Below are 27,613 nucleotides of genomic sequence, written 5' to 3'. Positions count from 1 at the left end.
GGCAATGACATTGAAGGAGAAGGCGCCGCAAGTAGATACCTTGAACAGCCTCCTAATTGAGGCGGAAAATATAGTCAACAGCCGCCCGTTGACTCACTTGCCAGTCACACCAGAGGAGCCTGATCCACTAACTCCCAACCACTTTCTGTTGGGGGCCACTAACTCTACACAAACGCCAGGGGACGAAGGAGCGGTCGCCACTAGGAAGCAGTATCGAATAAGCCAGCAACTGAAAAATCAGTTTTGGCATCGCTGGATAAGGAATATTTGCCTACGCTTACGAAACGGACGAAATGGTTTGCACCTCAGCCTGAAGTAAAGACCGGTGATGTAGTCATCATCTGTGATGGTAATCTTCCACGCAGCGAGTGGAGAAAAGGTATCGTGATTTCAACGGTAAAAGCTAGAGACGGACATGTTCGCCTGGCCGATGTTAAGACGGAGAACGGCGTGCTACAACGACCAGTATCGAAGCTGGCGGTGTTGGATGTTTTAGGGTGAAGCATAGAGCCCTTCACCGGGGGGTGGGATGTTGCGAACACACCCGCCAGACTTCAAATGCAACCCTGCAGTTATTTGTCTTCTTTCATTTTCTTTCATTTCACTTACATATGTATTTCCAAATTTGAATTTGTCATTTACTGTTTGTACGCCAGTCTTACCGGCACAAGAATACAAAGTGTAAGAAATTATTTCTGCTAAACAACTTGTAAGATTTATATTATATATTATTTCAGTGAAATAAACGAACAACATTTCAACGGTGACAACGTCAACGTTCATTAAATATAAATTGGTGGTGTTCATTTCTTTTGTAAGTGCCAGCAGGAGCTTTGTGGCGTGCACAACATATATATTTTATTAATATAACCTATCTGTAATACAAATTATTTCAATTTTACATTTACCTTTAGTTACAAGTATATACGAGTATATTTTATCAATCATACCGATAATGTCATGTATTAAAAGAATTAAAAATGAAAATTAATAAAAAAATTTAATAGCAAAATGAATAAAATTAAGTGAAATTAATGTTTAATTTCTAACCTAACCCACATTTGTATGTGTGTAACTGAATCGCCTTTATATATAAAAATATTATGCTAATTTTCGAGCGTGACTCCCTAATCTGTTATTAGAAAAAGAGATTAGCCATGCAAAATTATAATTAAAAATATCTCAGATTAAACCGATAACTTTTTGGTGTCCAACCCAGTTTTATCGATTATACTTGCGAAGAAGAGGAGGAATGTCAAATGTTAAAGTAAACAAAAATTGACGCTAGTAAGGAAAATAGGTTTGTAAAGGTATTTTTAATAAAATATTCAGCTAGAATATATTTAAATAGCCTAATATGTGTTGCAAAAAAAAAGTGACCACGGTGGCACAGAGAAGAAGTTTAACTTTTCCTCGAGTTGTGTGAATAACAAGCACAACCAATTTGACAGCTAACGAGCTTTGATTGAGATTTTATTTATATGTAAACGTCCTTTTATGCTTTGCCATTCGCATATGAATACACATCAAATTTCATGAGTACCTAGTACTCACGCCTTTTTTTTTATATCTAATCATCCAAAATTTTCAAAGTAAAAACTCGTACTGCAAATCTCTGTTCATTTTTTTGCCGGAAAACATATGTTCATAGCAACCAACTTCAAGAAAAAAGCACAGTGGTGCCACATGCTTTTCTTATTTAAATAAAGGTGATTAGAAAACCAACGAAAGTTAAATGGCATTTAAATAACAATCCAAAATTAAACTTAAATGCCGTTTAAATATTCATTTGAAATTGGCCCTTAGTAAAGTCCAAACACTAGTAAGGAACGATTTTTTTCCATTTTACCCAAATGACCCACAGATATCGGGAAAACACAGGGTTGTATCAGACTTTCGACATGGTTTCGAGTTCGTAAGCTTTTAACCATATGCTGTCATTTTGTTAAATGCTGTCATTTTTATGTGGCAGAACTTCGCTAACTGACTACTTCGTTATCGGGATAACCAACTTAACAGACATAACTACGGGGTTAGCTCCGGTGGTGACATGGTATTAGCAATCATAAATAACAATGCGTTAGTCACGCCAATATCTCGATGTCCACCAGCTAAAGAATTGTATTATTATTATTGTTATTTACACAACTTTACTTGGTACCCGTAGCTGATAATGAAAACATATTGTTTACACATTTATCTATAGGTCCAGCAGAAGTTATCGGTAAAGATGTAGAAGGAGAAGCAGTTCCACATATCTCTTGACTTGCATCTGATTGCACTTCATAAGTGTCTACCATAGCCATCGTAACCTACAAATATTTTAAATTTATTTAAAAAATATAATTATTGGTAACGTACACAAACTCATGAAGAAAAACTTTCTTGTATGAAATTATTGAAAAAAAACAGCTATATCTTACCTCATTATTGACTGAAGTTTGTGGAGACAAAGGATTAAAAGTACTACTTTCATCCACAGAAGGACGCCCCATTCTTTTTAAATTCGTAGGCATTTTTTTTCTTATATTAGTGGTATTCATCTAAACCGATAACTTTATCAAGCAGATAATCTTATAAGTTTATGCACTCTGTTACATGAACGACCCACACTCTCTTTTCGTTTACACATGCGACAATAGTCGTGTTTTCTTTGGTTATAAAGCGCAGTGTCACTAACTTTATACTACTAGCACGGGGATAAAGAAATTATAGAAACTACCTCACTAAATTGGAAAAAACTATATTTACGAGATATATATTTAAATAAATGTACATATAACATAAAGACTATTTATTTGAAGCAAGTTATAAGAAACAATGGCAGAATGTCTGTTTGTGTATGAATTCATTTGTCACGGCTACCAAACTTTGCGAATTATCAGTGAAACAAAACAAACAGACGGGATAATAATTGAACCAGATCTCTATCACGATCATATCGTTGTTGAATTTGCGTGCAAAATTTGTATGCGGATCCCGATTATTGCCTAAGAAAACATAGCTAGAGTTTCGACAGAGTTGCATTGTCTTCAGTTTATCAAGTTTATTCAGTAAAATCGCTGGATAAATTTATCAGAAATGTGTAAACGAGTTTCCATACAAATTTTGACAGTTCATTTATAAGGTTTACACAATTATAAGTTTATACGGTTTACAATGCATTTATAAGGTTTGATGAATACCCTTATTAATTTTATGCACTGCTCTTAAATGATTTGACAATGTTGTAGTACTGTTATTGAAATTTAGTTCTCTATCACACTTTTCACATTTAACTTTGGTGTTAGTGGCAATTTTTTTTAAATAAGACAAAACTGCACTTGGCGCCATTGTTAGAAGAAAATTTATTTAAGAGACTGTAGAGCAAATCAATTTCTAAATAAAACATGGTAAAAAAATGTTTTTTAAAAACAAGCTTTTATTTAACCTGTACAATCAAAGGAATAAAATTAAGTAGTGTAACGAAAGATTTTTTAGCAAGAAAATTTTGTCAAAACTGCACTAAAATAAATAAAATAAATTAAGTTAAGGTCTCGTTAAAGTTGCTAAAAGCCATTTAGTGAAAGGAGTTATTCAAACTCTAAGTAAAATTACTAACAATTTGTACTACTTTACTTCGTTTTTAAAAAAGCTTGTCGCGCGAATAGCAAACCTGAATTTAAATATCTGCATACATAAATATACATACATACCTAACCAATTATGCGTGTACGCTGAATTCGCCGAAAAACGGTAAAAATAAAAGCTTTCTAAAACATATTTTTTTTACATTATTTTATTTTATAATTTTTTGTCCATTTAAAAAGCGTTGTATATTAAAAGGTGTTATTTTGTTTTATGTATAAAATTTTGCAATAGATATTAAAATAATTCCACTTGCAATGTAAGAGAACAGAAGACTTGGCAAGCAAAATGTTGTTTGCTTACGTTTTGTATAAACATACATATGTACATTTCCGCTGTAGCATGGCATATATTCAGGCGCAATATTTAACTTCTTCTGGCTCTAGCGGGGCGACATCTGGAGTCTTCTAACTGTATCTCCTTGATATGATGCCTACAACGTGGTTAATATTTAGACTAGGAATAGCTTTGCTACACTACCGCCGCGGCGCGTCGGCAGCTTTAACAATTTTGTAGTGGTTTTGGGTGGGCTTTAGTAGTCAGCCGCACCTTGTGTTTTAAGAAAACCAGGTGGAATTAACAAATGAAACTTGGTCAGGATGTTAAGGGAGGTATCCTCTAAAACACGTATAACTAAAAAATATAAACAATATCATTTTTTATAAGTTATTTGTTGTTAAAATTTTTTAAGTCGTTCCACTTGGTTTCCTTAACAAAAACTGCATTTGTCACATACTTTCATATATATAAATGCACATAACACTGTACTTAATATTTTACACACTCTTACTTTATTTTATATTGTATATAAATCACTTTAATTCAACTTTTATCGACTTGTAAAATACATTGAATTGCACCCATATTTACAATAACACATGGTTGCAAACTGACACATAACATGTGTTGCCATANTCAGCTCCTTTTCTTCGCAAAACAGAAAGGAGAATTCTACTAAGTGAAAGTTCTGAATTAAAAATCCCCTTTTATTATTCAAAATTCCAGTCTGGTAGCACCAAGTTGTATGTTATTCTGCTATCTTGTTCATCGTTTATATGAAAACTTTAACAATAAATTATATAAGAACTATATGGTTGCTAGAAAAAAGGGGGTATTTTTGAAATCAGCGGGTCCTATTCTCCCCCCTCATCCCCCTTTTTTCTAGAATTTGCCGTCCGTCTACTAAAATTTTCCCGTGGTTTTTCCGTCCCTGGCAAATTACGCTGTATTAGCCATAAATCATACTATTTTTTTATCGCCTTTAAATCAAGAACCCTGGACCATATGGGAAATTCATTTACATTTCAAGTTTCACTGTCATCGTTATTGGAACTAAATATGCTGAAAATTTCAAGTCGCTAACTTGACGGAGAGTCAGTTTAAAATCGATTGGAAATTTCCGCGATTTGCGCGGGATGATCAAGTTAAATAGAAGCTTATAAAAAGTCGAGAGTCGACGGGGGAAAGTCGACTTCAATCGACTTCCATAACCTGAAACTCATTATAAGTCGACTTTTAGGAGTAAAAAGTCGATTTTGGTCGAAAGTCGAACTCGTTGCCTTCTCTAATGTATTCCCCTTGTTGAATTAGAGCAAACTTTGAAATGGCAGAGGAAATTGACGAAAGTGGCTTCTATCGCCAGGATTTCAGCGCAGCCTCGGATTGGGAGATATTCACTGCACGACTTGGTGAAATTTTTCATAAACTTACCGACAAAAATTCTGATGATTGTGTGAACAATGTGTTTCTTTGTGATTGGGAAGTGCAGACGGAGACGCTTATTTTTCTTAAAGAGAAAATATCGATTAGTTATTATACTACCAGCAAAGAAGAGGCAAAGAAGAATTTTGCAAGAAACGGAACAAATAGTTCAATATATAATGACCTAATGGCAGCTGAAAGCACATTCGGGCCCTCGCTAATATCCAAAAATTCCAAAAGTGTGCATGCGATCTCTTTCCTGTATGGGTTGCATAGTTTTGTGTTGATCCATCTACATCAATCTCACAAGCAATTGTTATCAAATCCTGAATTCAGCTTTTTCTTAAGTGCCGCAGCGATCGTGTCGGCAGAATATTGTCCAATGATCCCTATCTTTGTGCAAATCCACGATACAAAATTAAGTATATTTCTGGGAATAGGAATGCACTTAACGCAACGTACTAATTTTGATGTAGTGACACTTAAACAGTCACCGATTGAATGTCGATACCTATCTGGTTTGCTGTCGTTATTCAAAGAGAAACTTCCAGCGAATTGTGTTTATCCGATCACTGTATCCGTGCGAAACACTTACGCTCTAAAACCAGTACGTAAACGAATTTCATTGAGCTTACCATTTTATGAATCTTCCTGTGAAAGTGATGAATTTTTAAATATCAAGAAATTTATTGCACTTCCATGCGGATATTTCCCCGATGCGTGTACTCAAGTATACCTTGGTTACGATTGGTTGGAGGTTCCTGAAAGCGGTGCTATAGATTCACCGCTGCATTCTGACTTTGTTCCGTCGAAGTCGCACAACTGTATTATGCAGCAAGTTGCTCAGGCGGCATCTTATTTGTCAAACTGCTTACGGCAGTATTTAAAAGTACATTCTGATAAAGGTACCTTAGAAACCTATATAGGACAGAGTTTAACGGAATATCCAAGCGGTTCGGAAAAGTCACTGCCACACATAACAGATCCACATCTTCGACGTTTTCGTTTAAGCCATCTGCCTGAAGATTCAAATTTTCTAAAGGGTTCTAATAATATAGCTGGCCCGCTTAATGAAAATGAATTAAGACATTTCTTGGCGTACTTATTTCCCGATTTATATCCTGATGTTGCTAAATATAGCTTTTCGAATGATCCAAAGGAGATGAAAGAAGTACAAATAATTAATTTAAAAAATATATTTTTTTCAGTAATAAAATACTTATGTACATATGCATCATGTATATATTTGTAGTATGACATGCATCGAATAAAATCAGCAATGATGGATTCTTTGTCTTGGCGCCTTAGTTGCCTACTAGCTACCTGCAACGCACATTATGGAGGTAAAAGCGGACTTGCCCAGCTATGGGCAGCATTCACCAGGGAACTTCGATTTATATGGGATACCAGATTATCTATACAAGGGTGAGTAGGTGTAAACTACATATAACCGATGCCTGCAAAACACCTACCTTAAATTAAAAAGTTTAACAAAAGAGGAAGAAAAACGTTTTTTTTAAGGCATTGCCTTGATAGGCGTTACTTTCTCTCGCTATTATTTTACAAATCTGTGGTTTTAGTCACATAACGGTGATTTAGGCCGAGGCCACGCAATGAGCGGCAAAGCGAAAGCGGCTTAATTAAAACATTATATTGAAGTGGCCATGCTCTGAGCGGCTGAGCGGGATATTTGTATGGCGCCGTTCAGCCGCTTGCCGCTTTGCCGCTCATTACGTAGCCTCGAACTTGGGCGGTTTTGCAACTGGTCTATGGGCGGTTTTGCGAAGGTATCGTAAATGAAGAAAAAAAGAGTCGATCAGCGATAGAAAATGAGTTCTCGTCTTGCCATTTTTGACCCCTTCGGAAGCAGCCGGCACCTTAAGCACAATTGATTGATTTCGGCACTATTTTTACGTAACTCATTAAAATAATATACAGTATAGGACATATCTATAGCACCCCCTTCTCAAATTGATATTGTTTGGCACATAAACATGTGTAATTATTAATTATTAATTTTTAAGAATTTTCATTTAAACTACAGTTCATTCTCTAACAAAACTGATTCAATAATAGTAAGGTTTTGTAATAAAACAGTATTCTCGCTTCCACACATAAAACCGGCTCCTTTACTTGTGCAGAATGTTGCTTACTCTACAGTTTCTAATGATATTAGTAGTAAAACCAAAAATTCTTCATACTAAATATTCGTGAGCATCACCTTCGTTTGCGTAATTTTCTAGAACAGGTGTAGAATAGCGACCGTTTAGCTATAAAATAACCAAAAATACCGATTGATAGAACTTTTACGCTGATTTGAACGATACCAAATTTATTCGGCGCAGGTAATAAATAAAGAAGATATAAGAGGTTTATTTGCTTTATTTATTTGTATTTTTATTATCACTAAATTGTTGAAACCCAAAAGTAGATAGTGACAAAATATGTAATATCGAATTAAAGGTAATAACTTGTACTTTCTAAATAATATTAATTTCTTTACCATTAATTATGCAGTTTTTTTCAAAAAAGGTAATTTCATCAAAAATAACATTTGTTCGTTTTTTAGTGGTTTGGGTTTAAAAATACAAAAAGCTATAAATTATGTGCATCAGCTGAAAGACAAATCAATTATCTTGGTGGTGACGTCATTAAATTTTTAATCGGTTAAATAGTTCATAAGATATTAATATTTAAAAAATCTAAAAACAGAATTTTAACCTTCTAGAACGTCTTCATTTTTCACTTTCGCCAAATAATTTTGGCATGGTGGAAATGAACATAAAAAGTTCTATTGATCTGCATTTTTCATTTTTGCATAGCTGAACGGTCGGTATTCTAGATTTCTTCCAGCAAATGACGAATAACTGAAATCAAAAATGCATATTTTTATGTATTGTTTAGTATTTCCATTATAACACCAAATATATTGCAAATTCGCATAGAATTAATAATACACCTTTACTTCTTATTGTACACTTCTTTACTTCTTATTGTATACTTTGCGTACTTTTTATAGTACCTTTCTACTACCGTTTTCGCAAAAGGCGATCACATTCCCCCTTTCTCCTACTTCCAAAATACAAATCGAGATAAAGGAGTGTCAAATTTTAGCTGTCACAAATTACACAACCTTGTTTTATTGAATCATGATAGTAACCCAAGTTTAAAACTTTCTAAAAAACTACAAAATAATGCAAAAAGTTTTCACCCAAATTTCAAAGGGTTTTCTCAGAAGTGTTAAAACTTTTTCGAGGCCACAATTTTATAGCCCATTCAATTTTAGTCTTATAATGTGCAACTTTCAAGTGACTAAAAATTACCGTTGATTTGTTTAGAATATATTTTGTATTTTTATATGGAAGAAACCCGCAAAAACTTCGGCTAAAAAAACATCCGTAATTTTTAGCCACTTGAATACTTCATTATTAGACTAAAATTGAATGGGTTATAAAGCGGTGTACTCAAAAAAATTCTAGCACTTCTGAGAAAAAAGTTTGCAATTTGGCTGAAAATTTGTTGCATTTTTTGTAGTCTTTTAAAAGGTTTAAAACTTGGGTTTATGTGAGTTTTGTTTGAGAATGAACTGTATTTTAATTGAAATTTCTAAAAATAAGTAAGTAAACATGAGTGGCAAACAATATCACTTTGAAATAGGGGTGCTACTGTATTGGCCAATACTGTGGGTATATTTCTTTCGAATCCGCATTCAAAAATATTTTTTTTTTTTTACTTTTTATCGTATGTGCTTAAACTGATATACATATACATATAATGATATAACATAGTGTAGCTGTTGCCGACGACAAGTCACATAAGCGTTTGTTGTCATACGTTTAACAAATTACAAAATACAAGATAAAGGCAAATACAAAGTTGGACTTTCAATTGATTAAAAATACTAAAACCGAGATACTGAAGAGATACTAAAACTTGTATATTCGCTGCCCGCCATCTTTCTTCTCTTATCCAAATCGACGAATGAAAAGATTCACGTTGGCTGCGATTGTTACTGACTGGGGTTGCCATATGATTGCACGATGGCGAATTTAGGGTGCGGTTACACTACCCAGATATCGACATCCCACCTCCTGGCGGATCTTCGGGGGATTCGCAAAAACCCAAAGCGGCTAGCTTTTTCGCCGGTCGACGTATGACTCCATGCGAGGTGTAGATGTTGGCACTTCGGACTCGGCCATCATTTCCTTTGAAAACTTCAGTAATTCGCCCTTTCTCTCAATGACTTCGTGGTGCTGAGGGGTCACATATTATAACAAGTGTTCCTGGCTTAAGCGCATCTGCGTCGTCTCTCCACTTCGAGCGACATAGAAGTCGAGGCAAATATTTTACCGTCCACCTTTTCCATGCACGGTCCTTCAAATTCTGGCTATCCTCCACTGTTTTCGGAGGCATAGGCGGTTCTCTTCCGGATGTGGCGTTTACGTAGAGTTCAAGCAACCCACTAGGAAATGGTTGGGTGTGAGAGGTTCTTCCTCTTCTGGCGTGACTGGCAGATCGGTCAATGGGCGGCTATTTACGATATTTTCTATTTCAATGAGGACACTACGGAACGTCTCCAACCTCGGTGCCTCCTCTTTGAAAACTTTGTGCAGGATTCGCTTAGTGCATTATATGAGGCGTTCCCAACAACCGCCACTGCTGAGATCTGCGGGGCAGTTAAACACCCAATCGATACGCTGTTTGGACATTTCGCTTCCGATGACGGTGGAACCGAACATTCGGTCAGCTTCTCTCATCTCCTTCTGGGCACCGATGAAATTGGTGCCGTTATCACTCCGAATGCGTGTGGGCACCCCGCGGCGATTCACGAAGTTGCGAAGACAAATGATAAATGCGTCGGTTGACAGGTTTTCTGATAGCTCGATATGGACTGCTCGCGTAGTAAGGCACGTGAACAATGCGATCCACCTTTTTTCCGTTCTGCGACCGATGGTAACGTGAAATGGGCCGCAGTAGTCTACTCCGCTGTACGTAAAAGGTCGAACATATGGTGTTAGTCGATCCAGCGGCAACTGACCCATCAACTTTACGGCGGGCTTAGCTCTGTCGTGTATGCAGACAGGGCACTGCTTTTTGACGGTCCTCAAGACGTTGCGTATGGCGGGAACCCAAAACCGTTGGCGTACCTCATTCATTGTAAGGTTGTCGTTTTGGTGGTGTCTCTTTTGGTGCGGCGTGGCTACTACTAGTCTCGTGTCGTTACTTTTTGTTGGCAAGATGATTGGTCTGCGTGCTGTTATCGGCAGGCAATAAGCTGCGTCTATCCTCCCATAAACCCTTAATAAACCTTCTTCATCTAAGTATGGTGTCAGTTGATAAATACTGGAACTTTTTGGCAACGGTGACTTCTTTCGCAGCAAATCGATTTCATGTTGATACGCTTCTTTTTGCTCCATGCGGCATATACACTTCTCGGTGGCGGCTAGTTCGTCGACATGTAGTTCGCGGTCACTACTGTTGTTGTTGTTGTTGTAGCGGCTACAACAACCTCGCCCAGATCGGTTGGTATCTCAGTCGTTGTCGTCAAGTTCCACTAACGGCAGCCCTAGGAAGCGTGCAGCTTCTGTTGGGTTGGTCCACAAGGACAAAGCGGTTAGGGTTGTCGGGTTTTCCGGGCATGCGAAGAGATGTTTCGAGTCATGTGGGGTCTCTCCGCTTGCCGGACACTCATTTGGCACATCCTCATTCAATCTACTCAGGTAGGAGTTTAACCTGCTGCAGTAGCTAGGCGGTATGCCTAGAACGGCATTCACAGGTCTATAGTCTACATAACTCGAGACTGACTCCCTGTGAATGCCGTTCAGGGCCAGTCGGTAAGCTGACGGGTCCAGAGGTTGACAAATCGCAACACCCAGGCTATGGCTCTGACTAATTTTAGGAAGGATGAAAATCTGGTAAGTTTGATCAATGGCTCACCCGTGTTGCACAGAAGCAGGTGTCGACTAGTGATCTCCTCGTTGGCACAGTCGTCGGACGTCAAAATTGTTTCTCGAGGCCAGCATTCCTCGTCCTGGTGTAAAAATTGTGGTCCACTAAACCAGCGCGAGTGTGACGAGAACTCGGGTATCAGCATAGCGCGAGTAGCTTCGTCTGCGACGTTTAGGTTCGTAGGCACCCATCGCCACTGATTCGTTGTCGTTGTAGTTAGGATCTCTGCGATCCGATGTGCTACGAACGGTTTGTACGTTCGCGCGTGTGAACGTATCCACAGAATAACCGTCTGCGAATCGCTCCNAACCGAACATTCGGTCAGCTTCTCTCATCTCCTTCTGGGCACCGATGAAATTGGTGCCGTTATCACTCCGAATGCGTGTGGGCACCCCGCGGCGATTCACGAAGTTGCGAAGACAAATGATAAATGCGTCGGTTGACAGGTTTTCTGATAGCTCGATATGGACTGCTCGCGTAGTAAGGCACGTGAACAATGCGATCCACCTTTTTTCCGTTCTGCGACCGATGGTAACGTGAAATGGGCCGCAGTAGTCTACTCCGCTGTACGTAAAAGGTCGAACATATGGTGTTAGTCGATCCAGCGGCAACTGACCCATCAACTTTACGGCGGGCTTAGCTCTGTCGTGTATGCAGACGGCACTGCTTTTTGACGGTCCTCAAGACGTTGCGTATGGCGGGAACCCAAAACCGTTGGCGTACCTCATTCATTGTAAGGTTGTCGTTTTGGTGGTGTCTCTTTTGGTGCGGCGTGGCTACTACTAGTCTCGTGTCGTTACTTTTTGTTGGCAAGATGATTGGTCTGCGTGCTGTTATCGGCAGGCAATAAGCTGCGTCTATCCTCCCATAAACCCTTAATAAACCTTCTTCATCTAAGTATGGTGTCAGTTGATAAATACTGGAACTTTTTGGCAACGGTGACTTCTTTCGCAGCAAATCGATTTCATGTTGATACGCTTCTTTTTGCTCCATGCGGCATATACACTTCTCGGTGGCGGCTAGTTCGTCGACATGTAGTTCGCGGTCACTACTGTTGTTGTTGTTGTTGTAGCGGCTACAACAACCTCGCCCAGATCGGTTGGTATCTCAGTCGTTGTCGTCAAGTTCCACTAACGGCAGCCCTAGGAAGCGTGCAGCTTCTGTTGGGTTGGTCCACAAGGACAAAGCGGTTAGGGTTGTCGGGTTTTCCGGGCATGCGAAGAGATGTTTCGAGTCATGTGGGGTCTCTCCGCTTGCCGGACACTCATTTGGCACATCCTCATTCAATCTACTCAGGTAGGAGTTTAACCTGCTGCAGTAGCTAGGCGGTATGCCTAGAACGGCATTCACAGGTCTATAGTCTACATAACTCGAGACTGACTCCCTGTGAATGCCGTTCAGGGCCAGTCGGTAAGCTGACGGGTCCAGAGGTTGACAAATCGCAACACCCAGGCTATGGCTCTGACTAATTTTAGGAAGGATGAAAATCTGGTAAGTTTGATCAATGGCTCACCCGTGTTGCACAGAAGCAGGTGTCGACTAGTGATCTCCTCGTTGGCACAGTCGTCGGACGTCAAAATTGTTTCTCGAGACCAGCATTCCTCGTCCTGGTGTAAAAAATGTGGTCCACTAAAACAGCGCGAGTGTGACGAAAACTCGGGTATCAGCATAGCGCGAGTAGCTTCGTCTGCGACGTTTAGGTTCGTAGGCACCCATCGCCACTGATTCGTTGTCGTTGTAGTTAAGATCTCTGCGATCCGATGTGCTACGAACGGTTTGTACGTTCGCGCGTGTGAACGTATCCACAGAATAACCGTCTGCGAACCGCTCCGAAAAGTGATGCTGTCGATGGAAATGTGACCTTCTTCCACCAGTGTTTTGATACGGCATCCGAGGACTGCAGCTTGTAGTTCCAACCTTGGAACCGACATTGTTTTAAGCAGCGCGCAAGTTGCTTTGGCGCAAACGAGAGTTACCTTCACTGCATGTTCCTTTTTTACTCAAGTACGCGGCTGCTGCGTATGCACGTGTGCTGGCATCGACGAAAATGTGTAGTTGGATGCTGTCAGCGGACGGTATCAAACCCGAGTAACAGCGTGGTATTGAAAACGCTTTTACTGACTGAAAGTTCGACCACCAAGACTCCCACTGTGCTGCTAAATGTATCGGCAACTCTTCATCCCAGGCGATGCTTTGTTTCCACAGGGCGTGAATAAGTAATTTGGCGGAAATTGTTACGTTGGCAAGTAGTCCGAAGGGATCGTATATGGATTCCCAACAGCTCCCTTTTAGGGGGTAGTACCTTACAGTGCAGAATGTCGCTGGATATTTAAAAAATTTAAAATGGAATTCAAAGGTGTCTGTGGATGTGTTCCAAAACATCCCTAGGATTTTATCGGCGGTGGCTTGTCGTTCCAGGTTGATGACTGTAGACGGCGTGTTGTTGTTATCGTTCAAGCTTGCTTCCAGAACTTTGCTATTTGACACAAATTGTCGAAGTTGAAACCCGGCGGCGGAATTAATTGCGATGGCTTCTCGGATTGTTTGGTCGGCGTCTTTGACATTGTTGAAACTTATCACCAGATCATCCACGTACGTTTTGTTTTCTACGGCATCGGCACATCTTGGCATCTGGGAAGCGAATCTGGCGGCATTTTTGTACAACTTCTGCGCAGCATGGGGAACAGGCGGCCCCGAAAATCATCGAGGTCATGGCAAAGGTGCGAATTGGTTGACTGGAGTCACCCCCTCTCCATAAGAAGCGCTGCGAGTCTTGATCCTCAACTCGGAGGCGCACTTGAGAAAACATCTCCTGGATGTCTCCAGCCACTGCGACGATTCCTTGTCGAAATTTAAAAAGAATGCTGATTAAACATTGGGCCTTAACGGGTCCTTTGAGTAGCGCCAATTAAGAAGAAGAAGAAGAAAGCGGCTGTTCTAGCCGATGAGCGTGACAGCCTTCGTCAGGCCGATCCCGGAAATCCCCGTATCAGGAATCTCAACGAGGAGATTCGGCAACTAGTTGTTGTTGTTGAAGCGGCTACTAAGCCCCGTTCGGGGCGGTTCATCTATCAACGTTGTCGTCAATTTCAGCTAGGGGGAGGCCCAGGAAGTGTGCGACTTCCATAGGGGCTGTCCATAGGGACAGGGGCGTTAGCTGAGTGGGGTTCTCAGGGCATGTGAAGAGGTGCCGGGATTGGTTGGGCACATCCTCGTTGATTCTACTCAAGTAGGAATTGAGCCTGCTGCAATAGCCAGAGCGAAGTTGGGCTATTGTAGTGCGGGTCTCCCGAGGCAGACAAAGTTCTGTCCCGTCCACGTCCGGTGGTTGTGTGCCTAGAACGGCATTCACGGGGCGAGAGTCTACATAACTTGAGACTGATTCCCTGTGAATGCCGTTCGGGGCCTGTCGGTAGGTTGACGGGTCCAGAGGTTTGATAAACCTCTGGACTTCGTCTGTCAGTTCGTAAAGATGCCTTGCCTTGTATGTTGCCAACAACGTGTCTTTATCTTTGCCCCAAGTGCTGCCGGCCAACGACTTGAGGACATTGTTGCGGCTCTGTACTCTGTTGACAATTGCAGTTGTATGCGCCGAGAAAGAGAGCAGACTGTCGAAGNACCCCCTCTCCATAAGAAGCGCTGCGAGTCTTGATCCTCAACTCGGAGGCGCACTTGAGAAAACATCTCCTGGATGTCTCCAGCCACTGCGACGATTCCTTGTCGAAATTTAAAAAGAATGCTGATTAAACATTGGGCCTTAACGGGTCCTTTGAGTAGCGCCAATTAAGAAGAAGAAGAAGAAAGCGGCTGTTCTAGCCGATGAGCGTGACAGCCTTCGTCAGGCCGATCCCGGAAATCCCCGTATCAGGAATCTCAACGAGGAGATTCGGCAACTAGTTGTTGTTGTTGAAGCGGCTACTAAGCCCCGTTCGGGGCGGTTCATCTATCAACGTTGTCGTCAATTTCAGCTAGGGGGAGGCCCAGGAAGTGTGCGACTTCCATAGGGGCTGTCCATAGGGACAGGGGCGTTAGCTGAGTGGGGTTCTCAGGGCATGTGAAGAGGTGCCGGGATTGGTTGGGCACATCCTCGTTGATTCTACTCAAGTAGGAATTGAGCCTGCTGCAATAGCCAGAGCGAAGTTGGGCTATTGTAGTGCGGGTCTCCCGAGGCAGACAAAGTTCTGTCCCGTCCACGTCCGGTGGTTGTGTGCCTAGAACGGCATTCACGGGGCGAGAGTCTACATAACTTGAGACTGATTCCCTGTGAATGCCGTTCGGGGCCTGTCGGTAGGTTGACGGGTCCAGAGGTTTGATAAACCTCTGGACTTCGTCTGTCAGTTCGTAAAGATGCCTTGCCTTGTATGTTGCCAACAACGTGTCTTTATCTTTGCCCCAAGTGCTGCCGGCCAACGACTTGAGGACATTGTTGCGGCTCTGTACTCTGTTGACAATTGCAGTTGTATGCGCCGAGAAAGAGAGCAGACTGTCGAAGGTAACTCCGAGAATTTTCGGGTTATTCACCGTCGGTATTGTTACGCCATCGACGTGAATACCCAGTTGCAGTCTGAGCTCCTTCGTCCAGGTGGTGAAAAGGGTTGCCGAGGATTTCACAGGGGATGGGCAAGGCTCCCTGCAGTGAAGAAGCGAGAAAGTTCGGCGAGGTAATCGTTTACCTTCGAACACAAGTCATCAATTCCTTTCCCAGACGCCATGATCTAACAATCGTCAACATAGGAGACTATATTAACACCCTCTGGTGGCTGAGGAAGCTTTGAGATGTAATAATTAAACAGTAGCGGGGACAGGACACCACCTTGTGGTACCCCCTGTTTAATTTTACGTGGCTTGCTAGTTTTGTCTCTGAAAATTACTGACGAGTGTCGACCACTCAGGTAATTCGCCGACCACCGTTTGAGTCTCTGTGGGAGTGAGGAGGCCTCTATATCTTCTGGTAGCGTTGAATGACTGACAGTGTCGAACGCCTTGGACAGGTCCAACGCTTCTAGAACAGTTCTCTCACAGGGGCGGTTTCGGTTTAGGCGAGTTATCTGAGTGTTTATGGCGTGCTGTTGTTGTGCTATGCACTTTACGGAACACATATTGATGCTTTGCTGGGGTCAGGTGGTTCGTAAAGTACGGGAGCAGCAGGGCCTCGAGCGTCTTCGATGCCGGGGAAAGGAGAGTTATCGGGCGATAAGACTCTCCTTTGTTGGCTGGTTTCCCCGGTTTGAGCAGTGGGACCACTCTCCCCATTTTCCAGATGTCTGGAATGACGAGAGTGGCCACAGACAGGTTGAGGACCTCCGTTAGGTACGCTACTCCCGCAGGACCCAAATTTTTCAGCATCAACATGCATATTCCGTCGGGTCCAATGGCTTTGGAGGATTTCGCCTTCCCGATGGCTACCCTTACCTCACCGCTGGTGAAAACATGAGGCGCACTGGGTTTTGGCATTTTGTGCAGCCTTCTGGTCACTCGACGTTTGGCGTTATCCACCGGAGGATGCAGAATGAACTGCCGGCTAAAATGGCTCTCGCATCTCTCCGGGTCCGACGAAGCGTGGTCACCATACTCTATCTCGACTCTGTCTGGGTTGGATAATGATCTCACGGTTGACCAAAGCTTGCTCACACCAGAGGCGAAGTTGCAGGTCTTCAAGTGCTCTTGCCGCTTCGGCAGAAAAGTTCGAACGTGGATCCTTAATACATCCTGCTGGGATGAAGCGAGCTGCAACAGCGGTGACAACCCTGCGGAACTTACGTTTACCTACATGAACGTCGGTTGGTATGGGTAGTGCAGTGAAGGCGCCTTCAGTAACATCCGTGAAGCCTTTCCAGTCAGCTTTGGAAAAGTTGACATAAGTCCGGTGATCCACGGAAGCAAAGTCGGCAGGTTTATCAATCGAGATGACTATGGGCAGATGGTCTGATGCTAGGGTCAGCATAGGTCGCCATGATACGCTGTTTATCAGACCAGCGCTGACAATTGTTAGATCTGGCGAGCTGTAGCGGCTGCCCATAATCCTGGTGCGTGCGTCGTCGTTCATTGTGCAGAATGTCGAATCGTCTATCTGCTCAGCCAGATGTATTCCCCTATGATCATTTGACAGGCTTGAGTGCCAAAGATCGTGGTGCACGTTAAACTCACAAACTACCATACGGTTTTCACCTCTGAGTAGCGCACCTATTTCAGGGTGATATCCTGCCGGGCAGCTGGTGGTGTATAAACGTTAGATATTTCGAGCTCAACATCGCCTGACCGGATAGCAATACCCTGACATTCTAGGATGGTATCCCTGTGGTCGATGTCTGCTTCAATAAGACAATACTGCACGGTGTGGTGCGTGATGAACGCTAAACCTCCACCATTATCTCGCTCCCGATCTCGACGGGGCACGTTGTATCCGGCGTAATTCAACAGGGTTGAATTGCCGTGCAACTTCGTCTCTTGGACCGCAGCTATTAATATTCCATGCCTTCCCATAAAGACAGTTATCTCCTCGATCTTGCTCTGGAGTCCGTTGCAGTTAAATTGTAGCACCTTTGTGTGCCTTGGGAGACCGATTGTGATGTGTGGTGTTAAAGAGTTTTGTTGCCTGCCGGCCCCCTGCTGTACGTGCTGCAAAAGGGGGTGCTGCCTTGTGGTAGTGGTTGGTGGCGTCACGGGGGAGGGATGTGACGGGGCAGCACAGCAGGGGCCCACATAGTCACTCGTCCAATCTCGCGTGTTGCGAAGTCCTGAGCACGCCCTAAAGTGGCACCAGCCGAGGCAAGAGTTGCACTTGACTGATGTCACGTTACGGTATATTCTGGACTGACAAACAGAGCAGATTGTCGGAGGGACTAGGAGTTGCTGGCGGCGGTGTGTGGGTGCTATTGTGTTTGTTTGTGTGTCTATTGTTGTGTTGTGTTTGGGTGTGGGTGTGTTGATTGTGCGCTGCCTAGGCGGGTGGGGGTTTGCCGTGGAGGCGGTCCGGTTCGTACAGCATGGGGCCACGAAAGACGTGGTCCATTGCCGGTGCTTACGTAGGCCTGAGCAGTTGCGGAGGTGACTGCACCCGTCACAGGCATTGCACCTGACCGAGGTGGAGTTTGTATGCAGTCGTCTCTGGCATACGCAGCAGGTGTAGATTTCTGGCCCTGGGTTTGACCCTATGCCAGCCCTGAGCAGAAGGGTACGGAGAAGATGTAGCCCTAGAATCGAGCAACGTTTGATGGATTTCGCCGGCCTAAACGGGGTTAGATCGCCGAAACAACAGCCCTTGGTCGGGTAAAACCCGAGTCATTCCGGTACGTAGAACCGGCTGTCGTGGGACACCGGCAACTAGTGAACGTACATAAGCGGAAGAAGTGGGACGAGCATCTGAAGACTTGTAACTTCACCTCTCGTGTGAGTAAGCTTTGGTCAACCGTGAGGTCACTGTCCAATCCGACGAAGCATGACGACAGAGTCGAAATTTCTTTCGGCGACCATGCTTTTTTTGGGGTTTTGAAGAGATGGCATAGACTATATTCCTCGGTCGCCTGGTTATTCCTCCTCCGTTAGCTTTCGTCCAAAATCCAGTGTTTTCCGCTCAATGTTCTTAGATAGGTAGTGCTTTGGAGTGATAAATTCGGCTGATGCGTTAGTGATCCCATTCATATCGTTTCGAAGTTAAGGGCGATGATAGCGATGTGTTAGCAGATATCAGTAGCGATTGCAATTATGGTAATTGCCGTTAACCGATAGGTTTGTGTATTTGGACAGAGTGTGAAGTGAGGACGTACTTCATCGCGGATTGTGTAGGAATGAGTGAGGTGGAGTCGAGTTATATGTACAAAGATTACATAAAAAATGATACGAACGACAAAAAACATAAATGATAATAAAATGATACATATAGCATATGTAACGTATTTGCTGCAGGTAACTTTTTAAAATTTAACATTGGCTTTTTGAAAGAAATTTGCTAAATCAGTGATTTTGGCCACATTATTCTCTTTGAAGATTTCCTCAAAATTGCATGTTTCTTTGAAGACGTCGTGACTGGATCTGTGAGTGGACAAAAACGACAGTGGAAAGTTTGGTGTTCATAGCCATCCGGAGCTCCGCAGCGACAGAGCAGAGTTCAGTGCTTTGATCTTGACAAGGTATGGCTTGTTGTAAGTGTGTCCCGTAAGGACTCTATTCAAGATGTTGATTTCTTTTGGGGCTATTTTGAGCTTTTTGAACCACGTGGTACTTTTCCTTGTGGGAAAAGTAGTAGCGAAGAGATTTTTGTTAGAGTTAGAATAGGTTAAAAAGTTGTTATAGCATTCATCATATATCCTATTTTTCGTCAGCTTACTTGCTTCATCTATTGTTAGTTTGACTTTTTTACTGTTATTAAGTAAGTTCGATCGCCTTTTTAGCGAGCTGATCTGCCTTGCCATTACCTGGTATATTGTTGTGGCTGGGAATCCATCTAATTTGTATACTGTGAAAAGGGTTCTGGCTTATTTTATTTGTGTATACTATTATTAGAATTTCTATTTTTGAGAGTTTGACATGAAATTAAGCTATCAGTAAAAATTACTAAGGAGGAATATGTCAATTGCTTCCTCTATGGTTAGCAGTTCGCCGAAAGTTGACGACGATTTGAAGAGAATAAAAGAGTGTTCAGCGTTTGTATTAAGAATATAGATTCCACAGCCTGTTCTGTCTTCAGATAAAGATGCATCCGTGTACATGATGGTATAATTTCTGCCCAAATAGTCATCCACAATTGAAGCATGTTGTGTCTTTATACATTCCACAGTCATGTCAGTCTTTCTTTCTAGTAATAGTTGTTTTTGCTATGACTTTTAAGTTAGTGGCTGGTTGATGCTGGGGAATTACGTCAACACTATCAAAAATGTCTGCAAATTTATTGTATACAATTGAGTAGCTGGAGTTTAGGAACGGATTTGATTGGATTGAGGTTACTATTGGGTCTTGTAAGGCTATCAATTTAATTATTTCTGTGGCTGTGAGCCATTTTGCTCTTTCCGATTGAGGGAGCTCGTTTGCTAAGACGTATATAATTGGAATTGGGGTGGACGGGGAAACACCCAGGCATATCAATTTTTTAAATTTTTTTCGATTTCAATGCTTTATTTAGTCAACATTTGACTATTTTTGTACAATATTCTTTCACATTTACACTCAACGTTTTTTTCGTGTTTACAAACTAGTTATAATTACTATGTACTATTTTTATACTAAAATTTAGTTAGGTTCAAAAGTTTTCTTTTACATATCCTTCGATTAATTGCTTAAATCTATTGATATTTGACACTGCTTTTATAGACCCGGGGAGTGCGTTAAATAGTGCAAAACCCTTATATATCAAACTATTTTGCTAAGCTACACTTTTAAATGACGCTAATCTCTTGTCTTCACTATTTCTTAAATTATAGGGCTGAATGTCTCTTATTATCCTTACATACCTAGCTAAATAAGTAGGCAACATATTATGTTTTATTTGAAAAACAAATAAAAGTACATTGTAACATATTCTTGTTTTACACTCATCCACCTCAACGCTTTTAACATCACCCTTATTGGTGTTAATAAATTACATCTTAGGATTACTCGCATCGCCTTATTCTGTATCCTTTGTAAGGACTCTATTGCACCTTGGCTCGCTAGAAACAAAATTGTAGAACAACATTCTAATACCTCTATTCTGTATCAGTGACAAATTTTTTTTACAGTTTTGTTACGGAAAAATATATGAAAAAATTTTCGTTTTTCAGTTACAAAAGTTTTGTCACCTATACAGAATTGGGCTGTAAATGTGGTTTTATCCATATATTGTATATTTTTATAGCCGTGTTGTAATTTATGAGTTTTCTAATTCTTTTGAAAAATCCTACTTTCTTCGCAACTTTTCCTGTTATAAATTTAACATGGTTTTCAAAACGAAGTTTGTTGTCTATCAGTACAAATATTTCATTTCACATACATTCTCAATTTGTTCATTATCCATATATACATTAACGGTAGTATTACTATTAATTACCATACATTTTGTTTTTTTCACATTCAATTTTAATTTATTCGCTTTTAGCCAAGAATCAATTCTTTGTAAGTCCTTCTTCATCACTATATTACACTCGCCCGCTGAATCTGCTTCTATGTACACCAACGTATCATCCGCAAACAACGCCACCTTTACGTTTGTAACTGCGTTACAAATATCGTTAACGTATATCGCAAAGAGAAGTGGTCCTTATATAGACCCCTGCGCAACACCAAGATTTACTTGCAGCGACGTCGAAAGAGAATCGTTGACTCGTGTACTTTGAGTTCTTTCGCAAAGGTAGCTTTTAAACCATTTAATAGCACCTGGTCCAACACTGCAGCCTGCTGCGCTGCTACCTCACAACCCCAACCGCCTGCGCCTACATCTGTGCCAATGCCAACGCCAGCGGCTATCCCACAACCACGGCCCACGGTCACAACCACACCGGCACCAACACCGGTGACAACACCAGCGGTCGGACCACCACACCCGCAACAAACACAGCAGGCACAGCAAGCAGTTCAGGCAGCGCGCCAGTACTCCCTCACCCCGTGAATTACCATCACCAGGCCCAACTCCATCAAACTATTGCAGTCTAATTGCAACGGACTACAAAGCAAGATCGCTGAGATAGTCAGCTTCATGAGGCGCAACAAAATCTCAGTCGCGGCGGTCCAGGAAACCAAACTCCACTCCGGCTCTAGCCTTCAGAGTCAGGATGAGTTCAACGTCATCCGAAGAGACCGCCCTCGCGGCGCCGGAGGCGGCATCGCCTTTATATTGCACAACGCGATCCAATACCGGCTCATTACCCCCCGAATCGCCGCCAACGATACACTCATTGAGCACCAAGGTATGGCAATCAAGTCGGGAGATACTGAGCTGGAAGTTGTCAACGTGTACATACCACCTGCCACCAGTTGCCCAGCAGGGTATCGCCCGACCATAAGTGCGCTACTCGAAGGCGAAAACCGGGTAGTGCTAGGGGATTTTAACGCGCACCACGAACTCTGGCACTCCAACCGGGCAACGACCAGCGGGGTACACTAATCGCAGAACAAATTGACGACTCAACGTTTTGCACTGTAAACGACGATGCCCCCACCAGGGTCGCGGGTGACTGCTACAGCTCGCCAGATATCACTATAGCAAGCGGGGGTCTGATAAATTGCATTGGTTGGCAACCAGTGCTCACGCTCGCATCAGACCACCTGCCCATAGTAGTCGCGATAGACCACCCAAGAGATTTTGTCACATCCGAAGACCGTACGTATATGAACACAAAGAAGGCCAACTGGGACGGTTTTACGGAACACACAGACCGCAAATTAAATGCTCTTCCACCACCAACATGCGCGCGCGAATTTGAGCGCAACATCCGCCGGATCATCAACGCAGCAGCCGCCCGCTTCATACCAGCCGGTAGGATTGCCAAAATCCGCCCGGGCTTCCCAGCTGAAGCGGCGGGACTCGCAGACGAGCGTGATCGAATCCGCCAGTCTAATCCTGGTGATCCCCGTATCAGGGATCTCAACAAGGACATTAACAAACTGGTTAACGAACACAAGCGGAAAACGTGGAATGAGCACCTCAAGACCTGCAATCTCACCAGCGGAGCTAGCAAACTGGACGACAGTAAAATCTCTCTCCCATCCGGCGAAACGCAAGGACAACGTTGCCCTTACATTCGGCGATACCACCACGTCGGACCCACAGACGTGCGCGCGTTTCTTCAGCCGGCAGTTTATTGCACACCCGGAGAGAGACAAAGCCCGCCGCAGTGTGCTACGTAAAGCACACAAACTCCGCCCCCGAGACACACCAACGTGCTTTACACCAGAAGAGACGCAGGCAGCTGTAAAGAACGCCAAAGCATCCAAGGCGTTAGGCCCCGACGGAATCTCGATGCAGATGCTGAAAAAGCTAGGACCAGTGGGAGTCGAGTACATCACAGCAGCTTTCAATTTGTCACTGTCCACCCTGATCATCCCTGAAATGTGGAAAATGGGTAGGATCATCCCCCTCCTTAAACCAGGTAAAAGGGCGGACGCAGGAGACTCTTACCGGCCAATCTCCCTCCTATCCCCAGTGGCAAAGACAATGGAAGCACTACTCCTCCCCAGTCTAACGAAGCATTTGCAACTAGCCCAACACCAACACGGATTCGGCAAAATGCACAGCACAACCACTGCATTAAACGCCATCACCACACAGATAAGCGAGGGTCTGAACCAACGTCGACCCTGTGATAGGACGGTCCTAGTCGCGGTGGACCTGTCGAAGGCCTTCGACACGGTAAACCACGCGACCCTCTGCCAAGACGTCCTGGATTCGTCGCTTCCGGATCGGACGAAGCGGTGGATAACCAGCTATCTGTGTGGACGCCAATCTTCGGTCGAATTCCGAAACGCCAAGTCCAGGCCGCGTAGGATTAAACAGGGGGTCCCCCAAGGCGGCGTACTCTCCCCGACACTGTTCAACCTCTATATGGCGAAACTCCCTCTGCCGCCAACAGGAGTTAACTTGGTGAGCTACGCCGATGATTGCACGATTATGGCGACGGGCCCCAATATTGACAGCCTATGCGGGAAAATCAGCGACTATCTCACCGATCTTGCAAATTTCTTCACTGCCAGGAGCCTCACCATCTCCGCCGCGAAATCCACCGCCACACTGTTCACCACCTGGACAAAGGAAGTTAGGCTAGAGCTGGACGTGTACGTCGATGGCAACAAAATACCGACGGTCAACCACCCAAAAATCCTTGGAGTCACGTTCGACAGCCTATTCTCCTTTTCTGCGCATGCCTCAGCCACCTGCGAAAGGATGCGAGTTAGGAACAAAGTCCTCAAGTCACTAGCCGGAGGCACTTGGGGAGCCGACAAAGAAACCCTGCTCACCACGTATAAAGCAATAGGTCGGTCGGTGGCAAACTACGCAGCGCCAGTGTGGACGGCGGGTACCAGCGATACGCAGTGGAGAAACTTACAAACATGCCAGAATGCAGTTCTACGCACGGTTACAGGTTGCCATCTCATGTCGTCCGAGCATCACCTCCACCAAGAAAGCCAGATGCTGGCGGTGAAAGAGCACAACACGTTGCTATCGAAGCAGTTCCTCGTGGGATGTTACCGTGGAAATCACCCCAATAACGCCCTGCTTCGAAATGAACCGCCTCCCCGACATGTCAGACGTCACCTGCACGACTGGAAATCCGATGTCGAGCCGTGCGTAGACCACCCATTCGGCGCACAGAAATACAGAGCGGCGCTTAACCACCTACACACCGATGCAGTCAGGTCGAGTCTCAGCACCAGAAACGACAACATCGTTCTAGGTGGTCGACCGCCACCCATCAACATCGACGAAGCCGAACTGCCAAGAGAGACCAGGTGCACCCTAGCACAACTCCGTTCTGGGTGGTGCCGCAGATTAAACAGCTATCTCTCCCGGCTGAACCCAGAAGTGGCAGACACATGCCCTGCATGCGGGCAAGGTCCACACAACACCCAACTCCTCTTCGCATGCGCCTCTAACCCCACGACCCTGACACCAGAAGCACTATGGACCGCGCCTATAGACGCTGCCCGCTTTCTCGGCCTCAGGCTTGTCGAGTCAGAGGACGAAGACGACCCTTGACGAAACCCCGGGGGGTTGAGTACTGCTGCTACAACAACAACAACCTGGTCCAACACCATACCTCTCTAGCTTTACTATCAGTGTATCTGGGTCAATTGTTTCGAAGGCACGCTTCAAGTCCAGAAAAATACACAATATCACTTTCAGACATAGATTCCTTCCATGATGTTATTACCATATTAAGAGCAGATTCACATCAATGTTCTTTCGTAAATCCGGTAGTAGTGCACTTTGGCGAAGGTATGTCAAAATGGACGGAATAAGTTCGAGAGTGGTATCAATCGACGCGTCTTAACGCCAATAATAACAATCCGAGGCCGGAAATTAACATTTTTAATTAATTAAAGAGTTATTTGCAAAAAACACTTGCACTTTCCGCACTATGTTTTGATGAATTTCACGCAAATGAGTGGAATAAATGAACTTAATTTAACACGTATTTATTAGTTTTTATACATTTGTGATGTTTTAAGTGTACACTTTCCCGAAATTCTGTATTTAATAGCAATACTCCGATGGTGAAAATCCGCACAACAATCTTGTGTAGTTAATATAAATAAGATGGAGGAAAACTAGTGCTGCCACTCTATTAATACAATTTGTATTTCAACTTTAAAAACACCCAAATAATGCACAAGAAATATACTTTTAGAAAAGGGGATTTCTGTTCCTTTTCTTCGCACGCAGAAAGGAGAATTCTATGTTGTGAGGGTTATAATCCCTAAGCGCGGCCGAAGGCCGCCTACGCAGAAAGGTGTTCTGCCCCTTTTCTTTGGCAAAACAGAAAGGAGAATTCTACGTTGTGAGGGTTATAATCCCTAAGCGCGACCGAAGGCCGCCTACGCAAAAAGGAGTTGGACGGACAAAAACTTTTTTAATAGAGTGGCAGCAGCAATTTAGTTCCATTTTATTTTTAATAGAGTGGCAACACTAGTTTTCCTCCATGTTATTTATATTAACTACGCAAGATTGTTGTGCGGATTTTCACCATCGGAATATTGCTTTTAAATACCGAATTTCGCGAAAATGTAGACTTAAAACATCACAAATGTATAAAAAGTAATGAATATGTGTTCAGTTGAGCTCATTTACTCGATTTATTTGCGTCAAACTCATCAAAACTTAGTGCGAAAAGTGCAAGTGTTTTTTGCGAATAACTCTTTAATGAATTAAAAATGTGAATTTCCGGTCTCGGATTATTGTTGTGGGCATTAAAACGCGTCGATTTATACCCCTTTTGAATTCTTTCATCAATATTGGCCTCCATTCGCTAAAAAGCACTTTTACCCTAAATCCCGACTGATTTTCGAATATTAGTTTGTTTCGAAATATGTCTCTAGTTGGTCGTGTACAGCAATTTTTCATATACGGGTAACGAGTTTATCGGTCTATAATCTTAAAATTTTTTTGAATTTTTTACTTTTTGAATCGGTGTAACTACAGAATGCTTCCAGCTCCCAGGGACTATCCCTGTTTGCATTGACTTATTTATTATTGTCACCAAACTATTACCGACCACGTTGATGCAGTCTAGAAGCACTTTAGGGCTGATGAAATTATGGTCCTTTTTATTGTTCAATTTACACAGTGCGCTTTTTAGTTCGTTTAAGGTTATATCTTTGAATACAAAATTATGTAACTTTTCTGGTATCATGTTTGTATGTGGCTCAAATCCAATTGAATCATGTATTGACTTAATACTGTCTATAAAAAAAAGAGTTGAATTTCATAGCAATCATTCCACTATCGGCTTCGTGATCATTGTTGAATATTATTTCTTTGATATCCTCCCTGTTTTTTTTTTTAACACAAAGTTTTTGATTTCTCTCCACATACCTTTTTGATCATTGCATCTCAATATTCTGTTCTGCACGTACATTCTTTTTGCTCTGCATAATTCATTTCTATATTTATTTCTATTTACTTTATAAAAGTTCCAGTCACTCACATTCCTTGTCAGCTGCGCTTTAACTCTTATATTTTCTTTAACAATTTTCAGGTTATTTATGCAGTGATTATACCACCTTCCCTCACAGTTGTTTGCTTCTTTTTCTATCACATATTTTTTTACTATTGTAACCAGTTTGCTTGTAAACTGACTGGCATCCTTATTTAGATTTATAATATTCTCTTCATCATATAAACCTTCACGTATCATTTCTGTGCATAATTTGTTTCTATCATATTTTAAGTATTTTACTGTTCGTTTGATTTTTGTATTTTTTACAAGCATATCTTCCAAGGTTATTATAATAGCTTCGTGATCACTTATTGCTACTGCAGAATTGATCTCACATTTAACCTTTGTCACATTTGAAAACACTAGGTCGATTATGGCTCAGTATATCCAGTAAACAAACTTAGCTGTTTTTTTCACCAAATTTGGTCCCCATAAAGGACTAGTGTTGCAAGCAACGCTTTTTCGGCAATTAGGGTGTTGTGCAGCTATTTAATGTGGTGAAAATTATTTAAGACTGGAGAGATTTACTTTAAAGAAAATGTGAATCTCCGAAAATATCTTTTCAGCAGATGAATATACTTTTTAATTTTTTCCCCGAACATTTACATACAGGCTGAAATTATGCGAGCTACATTCAAATATCGTCGCTTGGATGGAAAATTGTCGGAAGCGTCATTTTGACAATTTGTAGTTATAGATGCAGTTATATATTT

The 27,613-nt window shown here is 42.4% G+C and overlaps 1 protein-coding gene and 2 long non-coding RNA genes across 4 annotated transcripts in view; all 3 read left to right on the top strand.

The window, feature by feature from the left end:
* The window catches only part of LOC108373376 (uncharacterized), a 10,460-nt gene extending 6,214 nt beyond the window's left edge, over positions 1–4,246 (top strand). Inside the window, exons 2-3 of the long non-coding RNA XR_001848960.1 lie at positions 209–210; positions 4,144–4,246. This is a non-coding gene — a long non-coding RNA (uncharacterized LOC108373376). The remainder of the gene's footprint in view (positions 1–208; positions 211–4,143) is intronic.
* Positions 4,247–4,816: 570 nt separating this feature from the next.
* Positions 4,817–6,823, top strand: LOC108373378 (rab3 GTPase-activating protein catalytic subunit-like). 2 transcript variants are annotated; one of them, XM_017629252.1, is made up of 3 exons: positions 4,817–6,155; positions 6,219–6,499; positions 6,581–6,823. In XM_017629252.1, exons 1-3 carry the CDS (start codon positions 5,231–5,233, stop codon positions 6,755–6,757), a joined length of 1,383 nt encoding a protein of 460 aa, XP_017484741.1. In that variant the 5' UTR covers positions 4,817–5,230; the 3' UTR covers positions 6,758–6,823. The 2 variants fall into 2 exon arrangements, with proteins under 2 accessions (XP_017484741.1, XP_017484740.1); XM_017629251.1 differs by having other exon boundaries at positions 4,817–6,499.
* Positions 6,824–11,608: 4,785 nt separating this feature from the next.
* LOC108373377 (uncharacterized) lies at positions 11,609–19,845 on the top strand. Its single transcript, XR_001848961.1, has 3 exons — positions 11,609–12,067; positions 19,647–19,649; positions 19,822–19,845. It is a non-coding gene; the product is annotated as an uncharacterized LOC108373377 (long non-coding RNA).
* The last annotated feature ends 7,768 nt before the right edge of the window (positions 19,846–27,613 follow it).

The sequence above is a fragment of the Rhagoletis zephyria genome, unplaced genomic scaffold (genome assembly GCF_001687245.7).
Source record: "Rhagoletis zephyria isolate East Lansing unplaced genomic scaffold, Rhagoletis_zephyria_1.1 Rzeph_scaffold_06642, whole genome shotgun sequence".
Lineage (NCBI taxonomy): Eukaryota > Metazoa > Arthropoda > Insecta > Diptera > Tephritidae > Rhagoletis > Rhagoletis zephyria.
Note: the sequence above shows the minus strand (reverse complement) of the source record. Positions and strands in the feature narration are given on the sequence as shown.